The 12,793-nt window shown below is 42.7% G+C and overlaps 1 protein-coding gene across 2 annotated transcripts in view; it reads left to right on the top strand.

Moving 5' to 3' along the window:
* TRAPPC11 (trafficking protein particle complex subunit 11) overlaps positions 1–12,793 on the top strand; it is a 46,221-nt gene that overhangs the window by 17,410 nt on the left and 16,018 nt on the right. For both annotated transcript variants that reach the window (XM_048509655.1, XM_048509656.1), the window contains exons 18-27: positions 701–831; positions 1,390–1,536; positions 2,135–2,322; positions 4,214–4,362; positions 6,847–6,968; positions 7,401–7,520; positions 9,182–9,247; positions 9,343–9,499; positions 10,436–10,547; positions 12,420–12,511. In XM_048509655.1, the coding sequence (XP_048365612.1) occupies positions 701–831; positions 1,390–1,536; positions 2,135–2,322; positions 4,214–4,362; positions 6,847–6,968; positions 7,401–7,520; positions 9,182–9,247; positions 9,343–9,499; positions 10,436–10,547; positions 12,420–12,511 (1,284 nt within the window). The remainder of the gene's footprint in view (positions 1–700; positions 832–1,389; positions 1,537–2,134; positions 2,323–4,213; positions 4,363–6,846; positions 6,969–7,400; positions 7,521–9,181; positions 9,248–9,342; positions 9,500–10,435; positions 10,548–12,419; positions 12,512–12,793) is intronic.

Raw genomic sequence — 12,793 nt, 5'->3', positions numbered from 1 at the left:
ATATACTGCCCCTCCCCCGAGTTTGCTATAGCAGTTAGAGGAATGGACTGAGATATAGAAGATTCAGGTTCATAGTGGCCACTGCCCTAAAGCTCGCTGACTGAGCTTAGCCCGATCAGTTGCTTGCAGCTTAATTTACCTAATAGGGTTGTTTTGAGAATAAAATGGAAGAGAATAGTGTATGTTCTCCTGAGTTCTCCTGGGGTAGTAATGCTAAACAAGTAGGTTTTGTGTGTGAAAATCCACCGAACATTCAAATCTTAGCTTGGTGCCTTAGAGCAATCTACTTGTGTTCAGGGAAGGAAGGAAATGACTGTGTGCAAAGGTGGTACTTCACGGTTCCTTGACGGGCCACGACCTAAAAAGGGAACCACCGTTGTCTACAGTAGGAGCTGCTGCTGCACAGATTACAAAGAAAACTCTGTTCGTAGCATGTCAAACAAGTTTCTTAGGTTGCAGGAATTGAATCACCGTGCAAAAGTTCTGTGTCCTCAGTTAGGAAGAAAAAGCAAAGTAGTCCATAGTCTCTTCTTAATCGTCCATGTTCTCTGTGCAGAGCTTACTGGATGTTGCAGAATTCTAATGTGTTGTGTGGTATGTCTGGAAGTGAATATTTAGTTTTGTTATAGGGAATCTACTGTGAAACATGACAGTTTTAGTCCAGTTCAATAACATGGGGTGCTTCTGTTCCAAATTTCAGTACAGTGCAAAGCGAGATTTCTTGCTCCAAGTTTCCATGTTGACACTCCAGTTCAGTTTGACATATTCTTGAAAGCTGATTGTCCTCATCCTATCCGGTTTTCTAAGCTATGTGTCGGTTTCAACAATCAGGTAATTTAAAATGTATTTATTTAAGGGAGAGTCATCTCTTTAATAAAGTGGATGAGTTCATGAGTTCCCAACCATTTTAATTTTGCAACATGTCAGGAGCTAGCACTCCACTTTAATGTGGGTGGGTTCCATGGGATCTTGTATAGAGAGGGAAATGATGGTGACATCTGAACCCACATCTCTGCTGCGCTCCCAGGGACCCATTCTGAGTCTTGCAAGTGAGGGTGGGACTTCTCCATTTGTAAACTGTTAATATGTGTTAAGTTACTAATCTTTTGCTGCCAAGTTATTATTTCTTTGTGGTTTATTATTTATTATTTGTGGTTTCGTTGCTTTAAAGTACAGTTCTAAAGAACTGTAGAATGTATACAATTAGAATAAAACTTACATATAATTTAACTGTTAAGCAACTGTTCTGCTTTAAAATGTATATTCTGAATGGCACAGTTTCTAGAAAGAATGTCACACTACACCTAGTGACGCAGATGTTGCTGCACTAATACCAAGTCGCTGGGAAAATATTTAGTGTATAATTTTTCACCTTCTGTCTTGCCATAGGAATACAACCAGTATTGTATGGTGGAAGAAGCATACCAAAAAAATGAACTGTTCACACAGGGGATGCTGTGTCTTACCCCTGGTAAAACCAAGAGGTTCACTTTCAAATTTATAGCAAAAACTGAGGACGTGGGAAAGAAGATTGAGGTAAGCCCTTAACCATTGTTGAAAGTGTTGTCTAAAAAAACAGTGAATGATTAAGATGATGATTGTTCAGGAATGAGTTAACACTGGCAGGCTGATCTGATGGTCCTTCATATATCAAAAGGCAGATAGGATCAGGTACGGAGAGCCAGTGCATCATTACAATAGCGCAAGTCATGATGTTGTACCAGTGCACCAAAATGTACTGTGTGACTGAACTAGTGCAAAACATTGTGTTCATTGAATGTGGATAACAAAGGGATGAAGCAGAGGTTCTGGGTAACTTCACACACACAGCATCCCCTATTGAGATTGAGGCTACATTCCTGTGCCTACTTGAGAGTCCCCTATTGAACATCATTTAAACAAGCAAACGATATTGTAAGTCTGGTATGTTTTTAAGTTTATTGCTTAAACTCTGCAACCAGACCGGCTTCCCATGCAAACATTTCAGGTGTGTTTCAAAAGAATTTCAGAGGCAGGGTGGTTGCTTCTCTGTTAAACCAGTACTAAGCTAGGAGGAGATTCTATGTCTTTGGAATGCACACATTAAAAGGAACCGCATGAAAAAAATCCCAGTCAGCACCTGCCTGTCTTTCAGATCACTTCAGTGGATTTGGTTCTGGGTAGCGAGAACAGCAGGTGTGTGATTTTGAACTGGCGTGGAGGAGGAGGGGACGCTGCTTCTTCTCAAGAGGCTCTGCTAGCAGCTCGCTCCTTCAAACGGCGGCCCAAACTCCCAGAAGGTGAAACCCATTGGGAAAGTCTGACAGTTCAGACCAGCACCATGTAAGTGGAAACAGCCATTGTGTGACTGCAAACTCTGAGTGTGATACATAGAGGGCACTTTCACACTTGCAGAATAACACACTTTCAATCCACTTTCACAATTGTTTTCAAGTGGGTTTTGCTGTTTTGCACAGTAAAATCCAGCTGCAAAGTGTATTGAAAGTGGGGTGCTGTGTGGTTTCCGAACTGTATGGCCATGTTGTAGCAGCATTCACAGTACCCCAGTGATTCCAGCCGTGAAAGCCTTCGACAATGTCTTGAAAGTGCATTATTCTGCATGTATGAAAAAGGTATGAAAGCGCCCGGAGTCATCTGATTTTTTTTTCAGGCAAAGTTTTATTTACTGGGATGTATGCAGCTGGTGTCTTCAGTTATGATATTATAATCCTTCCCCTCTCCCATGAGTTCTGAAGGCCTCTTTTATTGTTTATAGTCATATACTAGTATTATATAAATGTCTGTAACAATATACTGAACATTTTTTCACACATAAACTAATTTTCTTAGGCTCATTCCGCACATGCAGAATAATGCACTTTCAAACTGCTTTCAGTGCTCTTTGAAGCTGTGCGGAATGGCAAAATCCACTTGCAAACAGTTGTGAAAGTGGTTTGAAAACGCATTATTTTGCGTGTGCAGAAGGGGCCTTAGTTTTTAAGCAATCACCTACATAAAGGCTTAGCAGTACATGCAATTTTTAAGACTATTCTGATTTAAGATGTCATCTCCATTGACTCTGTGGTCTCATGCTGGGGGGTATCTTTCCAAAGTGAAGTTTCAATTCAGGAATTTCCTTATCACTCTTTGAATTTTGACTTAGTCCACATCTAAGAATGATGGAGTTTTGACCTAGTTCCCATCCTTGCCACATACTTGCTGGGTGTGAGCAAGTTACTTATTTGAAGCTCTACTTTGTAAAATGGGAGCACAGAGTACTTCATAGTGGCATTGTAAAAATAAGAGAAGGATTGAAAAGCATGCAGTCATATGTTTTATGTAGGTAGTAGCACAACGTAGTGCCATAAATAGAGCTCCTAGCATTAGATCAAGGGGGAAAAATCAGAACAACTACCCCATACCTTTTCAGGAGTGAGAGCCAGCCCTGTCCTCCTGCATGTGGGATAGCATCTGGGTTGTCTTTGCTGCCTTCAAGAGAAGTCCCTACAAAGCATCAATGTGTGGTTCTCTTTTCGGAGGGAGCGAGTATAGTGTGAATACTGTAACCCAGCCTCCTACAGTCCTGTATTCAAAATTGTGAGGTCCATGGGATCTTGTGCGTCCAGCTAGCATAACTGCAGTTTGTATCACTGCAGTTTGTTTCACTTAACTAAAACCAAAGGGCATCCATTGAAAATTCTGGGGGGAAGAATTAGGATTAATAAAAGAAAACATTTCTTCACGCATTGCGTGATTGGTGTTTGGAATATGCTGCCACATGAGGTGGTGATGGCCACTAACCTGGATAGCTTTAAAAGAGGCTTGGACAGATTTGGGGAGGAGAAGTCAATCTATGGCGACCAATCTTGACCCTCCTTGATCTGAGATTGCAAATGCCTTAGCGGACCAGGTGCTCAGGAGCAGCAGCAGCAGAAGGCCATTGCTTTCACATCCTGCATGTGAGCTCCCAAAGGCACCTGGTGGGCCACTGCGAGTAGCAGAGTGCTGGACTAGATGGACTCTGGTCTGATCCAGCAGGCTAGTTCTTATGTTCTTATGATGTGGAAGGAGAGGTGACAATTGGAGGGATTCTGAAAGGCACAAGGAAGGAAGAGCTGCTGTTCCACCCTGCTTTGCTTTATGGTGCTGCCACTTGTGCTGCAACAGATAGGGCCAGGTTGTAAGAACGTTAAGTAATAGCCAGCAGTTGGCCTTTCTCTTGTTTTCATTGAAGGATCATTTCCAGAGTGCCAAACATTTCTGTCCAGCTCAGACATGAGCCTCCTGCCCTGATGAATGAAATGTACTGTTTGATTGTGACAATCCAGTCGCACGAGAAGACAGTTGCCAAAGATGTGAAGCTCACAGCTGGCTTAAAACCAGGTATTCAGTATTAACATGCTTTTTGGCTCAGAATCTGCATAAGGATAAATGTTTCATTGTGTAAAGAAGAAAGGGAAACAGCCACTCCTTTCTTTGGGAGATTTTTATTGTTCACCCTTTATACATATGATTGTACTCCTGTCTATCATAGTAACACCATTATCAAATTTGCCGATGACACAACGGTGGTGGGGCTCATCTCTGGAGGGGATGAGTCTGCCTATCGGAGTGAGGTGGACCGATTGCTCTCATGGTGCAGGGAAAATAACCTGGTTCTTAATACCAACAAGACAAAGGAGCTTATAGTGGACTATAGAAGGAATAGCTCAGAAATTCAGCCCTTGAATATAAATGGAGATCAAGTAGGGCGGGTGGCTAGTTTTAAATTTCTGGGCGTTATGATTAAAGAGGACTTGACCTGGGGCGTACAGACTGCCGTGGTGGTTAAGAAGGCCCAGCAAAGACTGTACTATCTTAGACTGTTAAGGAAACAACAACTGAATGGAAAACTCCTGGTGTCCTTTTACCACTGTGCTATAGAGAGTGTCTTAACCTACTGCATCTGTGTATGGTTCTCCAGTTGCACAGTGGCGGATAGGAAGGCGCTCCAAAGGGTGATCACTACTGCACAGAGGATTACCGGCTGCCCTCTCCCCTCCTTGGAAGAACTCTATAATTCCCGAAGCCTAAAGAAAGCCCAAAATATTCTGAGAGATCTGTCTCATCCAGCACACTCTCTTTTTGAACTGTTACCATCTGGCAGACGATACAGGTCTATCAAAACTAGGACAAAGAGGCTTAGAGACAGCTTCTACTCTAGAGCTGTGGCGATGCTGAACTCCGGGGCTTCGTGTTGATGTGTTTGGGGCTGTGTAGTGATGGGTGGAGGAAGGGGAAAGTGAGGATGGGGTATGAGTCTGGAATTGTGTGCATCAAGGAATGCTGCTGTAAATTTTCATTGTGCGTGCACAATGACAATAAATGCTTGTGCTTATGCTTTAAGGCATGACAATTAGACTGTTGGGACTAGTCGTCAAAGGAGACAAGAAAACGTCTCCGGTGATGATGGTAAATGCTAGGTCCCACTTGATAAACTGTTAGCAACACCGCCTTGCTAGCTGCCTCTTGGATATTTATATGGAGAAGCATTATTTAAATAATTTAAATCATAGTGTAGTGGTTAGCGTGTTGGGTCTGGGAGATCCACTTTTGAATCCCCACTCTGCCGTGGAAGCCTGCTGGGTGACCTTGGACCAGTCGCACATACTCAGCCCTACATAAATGGAAGCACTGTAAATTTTTCCCTTGATCATAGCCATTGTTCTTTGGATGTAGTGTAGAAAAATGAAAAGAATGTTCATGCCCCTATTGCATACTCAATTTAGAATGAGCCAGCAACAAAGCAGGAAACTGAATATTGCCACCTTAGGAGAGGAGAGGGTGGCCAAGGGGCCATAGTAATATAGAGGACAACCAGTTTTGTGGAAGGAAACTGATCACAGCCTGTTAATTGGATTTTCTGGCTAAGGAAGTAGAGTCGCAGCATAGGGGACAGATCCGACCACTGGGCAGCACCCTTGCTGCCCTGGGTGATACCCTTCCCCCCAAGCCCGAGTTCTGGGGGAACCAGGAACAGCAAAATAGTGGGAGCCATCTGGTCGATGGCCTCTAAATGATATTTCCCTTGCTGCCTGGGGGTACGAGCCACCAGCAGCCCCTGCCTGGGAATACAGTATCAAGGCTCGTCCCACCCCAAGGCCTCCTATGGGGGCCCCCACAAATGGGGAGGGCCGGTACACAGGCTCCTCTTTCCAGAAATGGATCAGTCCCCATGTGCAACCCGCCAAGCTGTGACAAATTAAACAACAAACAAGTCAACCCGTAACAAGTAGAATGTGTAACATGTAGAAAAAGAGTGGGTCAGAAGAGCTGGCAGAGTGCATGGACCGAAGAGGCAGAAGCCTGCCTTGCCCGACCTTAGGTGGCCAGGCTGCTGCAGCTCCAGCCACCTCATCTGCCCACTGGGAGCCATGCGACTGGCACAAGGGCTGATGGTTGACCCCTCCCCTGCTCCAGGGCAGCAATGGTGGCCCCTGGTAAGTCCCAGGCTGTGCTTTAAGATCATAGCTTGCATTGTCTAGAATTCCCTTCAAACAGGATCAGGCCATGGTCTAAGAACTATTTATGGAAAATGGAGATACTGATGGTAATCCAGAAGTTGTCTTCTTAGGAGGAAAAGAACCTTTGATGTTCTTCCTGTGTGCAAAACTACTAAATCTGCACAGTAACACGGTTCTGCTGAATTTAAGCTTATGTAAGTTATGTTTCAAGGTGAGCTGGTTAGCTGTGTTCAGTCACTTGAGCTGTATTTGCATAATGCAGGTATCATGAAATATTCCCTAGTGCCCATGGTAGACACATATGTTTCACAAATATTACTGGTAACCTACCTAAAAAAAATAATCAGAATGTTCTTCATTTTAGGCCAAGATGCAAACCTAACTCAAAAAACTCACGTGACGCTAAACGGAACAGAAATATGTGATGATTCATTTCCAGCCTTACTTCCTGATGTCCCTATGGGAGACTTGCATCCAGGTGAAAAGGTAAGCTAATGTTGTGTGTTGTTAGCATAAAAATTAGCATAAGAGCCCCCCGTATGATGATTGCTTAACATATATGAAAATACAATAACAGAACTGCTCAGGATATGTCTATTTTCAAGATAAAGTACTCTGCCTGACTGCATGTGATTTCATGGCACTTAAACACAACTAACATTTTCTTAATTGAGAACAGAATCAGGCCAATAAAAACGATACAGTTTTGTAATTATTATTTTTTAAACCGTATTTGTTAATGGCTGAGATTACAGTTTTGTTTTGGGGTGTTTTTTTCTTAAAAGCAACCCTACTAAAATGATGGATTAGTTCATATATAGAGAGTTTTAAAAGACCTGGATGTAAATTCTTGCTTTTTAAAGCCTTTCATACGTTGTAATATGACAATTACGTCTTTTCTCTCTCTTTATTTTAAAGCTGGAAAAGACTGTGTATATTCACTGTGGAACAGTCGGCACCAGAATGTTTCTTGTGTATGTATCCTATTTAGTGAGTGCGACCACTGAAGGAAAAGAGATTCTCTGCAAATGTCACAGGGTAAGTTAGATTAATTGGAACCATTGAATTTTGACAGGGATTCTCAAAGTGTAATAATAAGCATCATGAGATTTATTGGGACTTAATAACAATGATCAATTTCTAAACATGCATGTGTAAATTTTGTTGATATCCAGGATTTTGCTGCTAGTCACGCACAGGTGTCACACATGATGCTGGCTGGGGATGATGGGAACTGTAGTCCATAACACCTGGAGGGCCGCAAGTTTGACACCTATGTTAGTGTATTCAGATCTGCATGCTATATGAAAATGGGTGGCTAAGCAAGGAACATCGAATTCCTACAGGACAAGCGGGACGTTGGTTTGATGGTCCCTATGCAATTATCACCCCTTCTAATGTCTGCTTTTAATGAAGCAAAAATTTATCTAAGAGTGAGTGTCTGTCTATTTAGCCCTCTAGATTGATAAATTCATATGAGTTAATACATTGATTTCTAATTTCATCTAGGCCAGAGATGGGGATCTCTGTAGGAGGAACTCCTGTTTCTTAGGCTGACCAATTCACATTCTGGAATCATCTCTGCTTGATGTAGTACTTGAAATGGCCCGTGTTTCTTTCATGGAATTTGTATTGTTCCAGGGAATGTTTAACTTCATGATGTTATAGGAACGAAACCAAGCAGATAAGGCGGCAAATGCATAACTTGGCTGGACAGAGGTGTGCATAAAATGCAACCTATAAGCTCATAGTTATAATTAACAATTGTAAGTAGAATGATGATTCCCACAGAGAGGTCCAAAAAATTAGACTGTACCTCTTTAACATGCAGTTTAGCAGAAAGACGGCTAGGTTTAAAAGGCAAAGAAAATAGCTAGAGTAGAGATAACGTTGTTTCTGAACACTTGTGAAAGGAGCTTTCAGTTCCTGGGAGCTTGTGTCCATTTTCTGCTGATCTACAGAACTGTTGATTCATCTAGCTGAATGCACCCATGCTTGGTCATGTTTCAACCTCGCAAGAGTTCAGACGTCTCTCTGTGTTCGACAGTCTGGCAGGCCACAAAGAAAGAGATCAGTTGCATTGCCGCCTGTGGTTGGTTGAGTGAGATCAGTAGGCGAGGTCATGAGTTGTACAGGTCTGGTGAACTACTTGCAGAGTTGGACTTGATTCTGGAACTACTGAGTGCTCCATCTGCTTCAATCCAGCTGTGGATTGTTTATTTATGTCCTTCATTTGTAGTCTACCTTCCTACCCAGTGGGGACCTAGAACAGCTTACTGGGTTCTTCTCTTCTCCTTTTTGCCCTCATAACAACCAGTGCAGCAGGATTGGAGTGAGAGTGGTTGACTAACCCAAGGTCATTCAGCAAGCTTCCATGGCAGAATGAGGACTATTTGGCTCTTTAGTCTCCCAGATCCTAGTCGAACAATTATTAGAGTTTTCTCAGTTGAGGAAACAACTTGATTTTGGGGAATGGAGTAAATTAAATAGCCGTTTTGAACAGATTGGTTAAACTGAGGACTATTGGAACCGTGGTACAGACTTTAAATAGAAAATAGATAATTGAGCACATATCTGAGATTTGTCATCCATGTGACCATTAAGAAGAGGGAGGAATTGTGGATGATTTTTTTTAACTACCTATTTAATATTGGCTATAAAACAATGAATGGGACATAATTTTATCCTTCTCTGTACAGGATGAGACTGTGACTATAGAGACTGTGTTTCCATTTGATGTCGCCGTTAAATTCGTCTCTACTAAGGTATGGGACTGAAACCTGCTTGAAAACATAGCCTGAAAAGTCAGAGTCAGAATAACCTAAATAATAAATCTATCTGTTGTGTCTCCTTTTGGCAGTTTGAGCATTTAGATAAAGTCTTTACAGACATACCATTTTTGTTGATGACTGACATCCTCAGTGCTTCACCTTGGGCCCTGACGATAGTAACCAGCCAACTGCAGCTTTCTCCTTCTATGATGCCAGTGGACCAGCTAGAATCTTATGTGGAGAATGGTGAGAAGGGAACTGCATATTTGTAAAGAATGCATTTCTAGGGTTACGCTGGGTGAAAACCCATTTATATCAAAACCCATCATATAATTTGATTCTTTAACTGTATGCGTTGGCGAATTGGTGTGCTCAACAGTGTAGGAGATAGGGAGGTTAAGCAATTCCTTTTAAAGGACTCTGCCTGCATGTCCCTCTGCTCCTGTCAGCTTTCTGTGATAAGTTAATTTGTCTTTGCCTCTGTGGGCTAGATGAGGCTTCATATATTCTGCCTCTGTACAGTACCTGGAATTGATGACCTTGGAGATCTTGACTAGTTTGTAATTTTGAGATAAGATGACCACTCAGTGGATGCCTGTGTACTTTATCTGGTTACACAAAAGAGGGGGGGTTTGGAACCAGAATCAGCAAAATAAGCAAAACTGACCTTGTCTGTTGTGTAAGAAACGCTGGATTGAAACTGGAACCGTTGGGTTGGATTATTGACATGTTGCTTAATAGTCCACAGGGTATCTACAGCCCAGACACTAGTTGTTGTAAATCCTTTGTTAGGAAGGTCCACACTAAACAACCATGTTGGGTTCTGTACTAAGTCACAGGGTGTACTCCCCTGATTTAGTATATTTACTATGCTGCGCTTGTTCGTGTGCACATATACTATACAAAGGCTTGTATCTAATAATGTGCAACTCGAAAGATGAACGTATGTAGCACAATTCTGCTTATTCAAGATCTTGTATGACACCTAGTGCTTTCTCCCTAAATAGTGCAGTTACAATAAGCTGGACTGAATGCAAGCAGCAACTGCAATCTTTTTCGTGCGGTTCTGCTTGTACAGGAGGTGTAGCACAAGCTGAAATTGTGCACTGGAGAAATGGAGTTGCAGGTGTGCTCTGTTTGAATTGGTTCTTCAACTTTTGACTGAATTGACATTTCTGTTAGTTGTTTTACAGACCGGTGAGAGTGCTAGTGAATGTTTCTGCCTTCGATGTCCACCAGTCATCACTGGACAGAGTGGAGTGGCTACTGGAAGCTATGCAATCTCCTGGAAGAGGTAAACATCATCCTGAGGTGGCTATGAGATTTTTCTAACCATTGAGCACTGCAGTACAGAAACATCCTAGAAGTCATCTCCCCATGCACCATTCACCCAATGCAAGGAAGCGTTGCCTGTGCCGCCATGTATATTCAGATACATCTCCTGTACCCATCAATAGCCTCCTCTTATCTGTGCTCCCCATCCCCGTCATACAAACTGCCCAATCAGAGGAGTTATTGTCTTCTTCTGTCACCTCAGTCATCCCAAGTTAATTTGTATGTATCTTCTAGGTGTTCAGACAAGGCAAGTTATGGGGGTTTTGCCCAAGTGCGTGCTCAAATTAACAGCAAATTATTTCTTGAGGACCCCACACTGCACTTTGAACAAGAGTGCCTAAGCAGAAGGCAGTAAGGAATAATTTCAATGAAATTGATCATATACTGCTGAAGAGTTGGATTGCCAGTGGGTGAAATTCTGACTAGCTTTTGACAAATCTCACAGTGTGTAATTATTTGGGGAGGGAGAAGGGCCTGTGAGATCCCTCAGTAGTCGTGCATGGCTTCTAAGGGGGTCACTTTTTCCTAGAAGCAACATTTTGCTCTGCCCAATATAGCTTAGAAACATCCCTGTTGTTCCCAGCAGAAGTGGGGAGAACATGAGAAGAGCCCAGCTGGATGAGCCCAGTGGTCTATATAGTCCAGCATTTTGTCTCCCTCAGTGGCCAACCAGTGGCAAGACATAGAGGCTAAGGCCTTCCCCTAGTGTTGTTTCCTGGCACTACAGAGATGTACTGCCTCTGAGTGCAGAGGCTCCCTTCAGTCACGATGGCTAGTAGCCATGGTCATCTGTGTCATAGAAGCCAAATCTGCCCAGAAATTTAGAATCTGTCCTAGCTATATTTCAGACACCAGTGTGTGACTGTAAATGCCTCCTCTTGTCTGGTCATAGTGTAGGCTCTCCTTCTAACTCCACTAGTGTCTCTATAAGGGTCATGAGGAGACTACAGTCAGAGTGGGGCACACTGAAGCCTTTGTGGAGATCTTTACTCAGAAATTGTGGAACCTTCTGACTTCCACTTAGCCTGTGTTTCAGGCAGATAGTTTGGCATAGGAATTCAGACACTCAAAATCAGGCTCCCAGATCTTGATGCAGATTTTCTGCTCCAGCTTTCATTCGTCCCTACCCAACAGATTTCTGCCTGAAGGGATTGGTCATTTGATTATTTGAAACATTACTGACAATGCACTTGTTGCTTCTACAAGGCTCAGAATGTAATCAATAAAACAGGAAAAAGTTAATTTGCATATTAAAATGGAAGAAAAATAAAGATTAACGTTCCCGGGCTAGTTCTCTTCCACACCATGTTTATTTTTGTGTCTTCGTTTAATTTTAAATTAAATGTTATAATCAGTTATAGGATTGATGATCCGGTGCTGTCTGTCCTCCAGGCTTGGCTCTGAGTTCTTTTCCTTTCTCACGCATTTTACTTGGCACACTGGTTTCCGTTTGAACTGTGAAAACAAGGTTGCTGTTTTTCTTACAGCAGTGGCTTAGTGGTTAAAAGCAGGTGCATTCTAATCTGGAGGAACCGGGTTTGATTCTCTGCTCTGCCGCTTGAGCTGTGGAGGCTTATCTGGGGAATTCAGATTAGCCTGTACACTCCCACACACGCCTGCTGGGTGACCTTGGGCTAGTCACAGCTTCTCGGAGCTCTCTCAGCCCCACCTACCTCACAGGGTGTTTGTTGTGAGGGGGGAAGGGCAAGGAGATTGTAAGCCCCTTTGAGTCTCCTGCGGGAGAGAAAGGGGGGTATAAATCCAAACTCTTCTTCTTCTTCTTCTTCTGATACTTAGATTTTAAAAATACGTTTTGTACTCTTTTTTTAAGGACCTCAGCTTTGAAGAGCATCCCTGTTGTTAGGACTGTGATCACACTCCCTCATGTGATTGCAGAAAGCATCCCACTCCATGTTAATGCAGGTAATGTAAATGTGTACACTCTGTTTATGAGACAGAGTCCCTGAAAGTTCATTGCAGGGCAGCACTTTTATTCTGAGAAGGCCTCATGAATACTTCCTTTTATCGCCACAGCTCTGGGACAAAGCACAAAGCTTTCTGCCTTTGCCTCCTCCTTTTTCAGGTCTCTTCCATTACATTCTAAAGGCTCTGAAGTACTCTCACATGTCATTCCCATGCCTCAAAAGTAATATGAGGAGATGAACCAAGCATTTTTACTCCACAAGTTGCACTCCTCTTTGATGG

This window comes from Sphaerodactylus townsendi, linkage group LG10 (assembly GCF_021028975.2).
Source record: "Sphaerodactylus townsendi isolate TG3544 linkage group LG10, MPM_Stown_v2.3, whole genome shotgun sequence".
NCBI lineage: Eukaryota > Metazoa > Chordata > Lepidosauria > Squamata > Sphaerodactylidae > Sphaerodactylus > Sphaerodactylus townsendi.
Note: the sequence above shows the minus strand (reverse complement) of the source record. Positions and strands in the feature narration are given on the sequence as shown.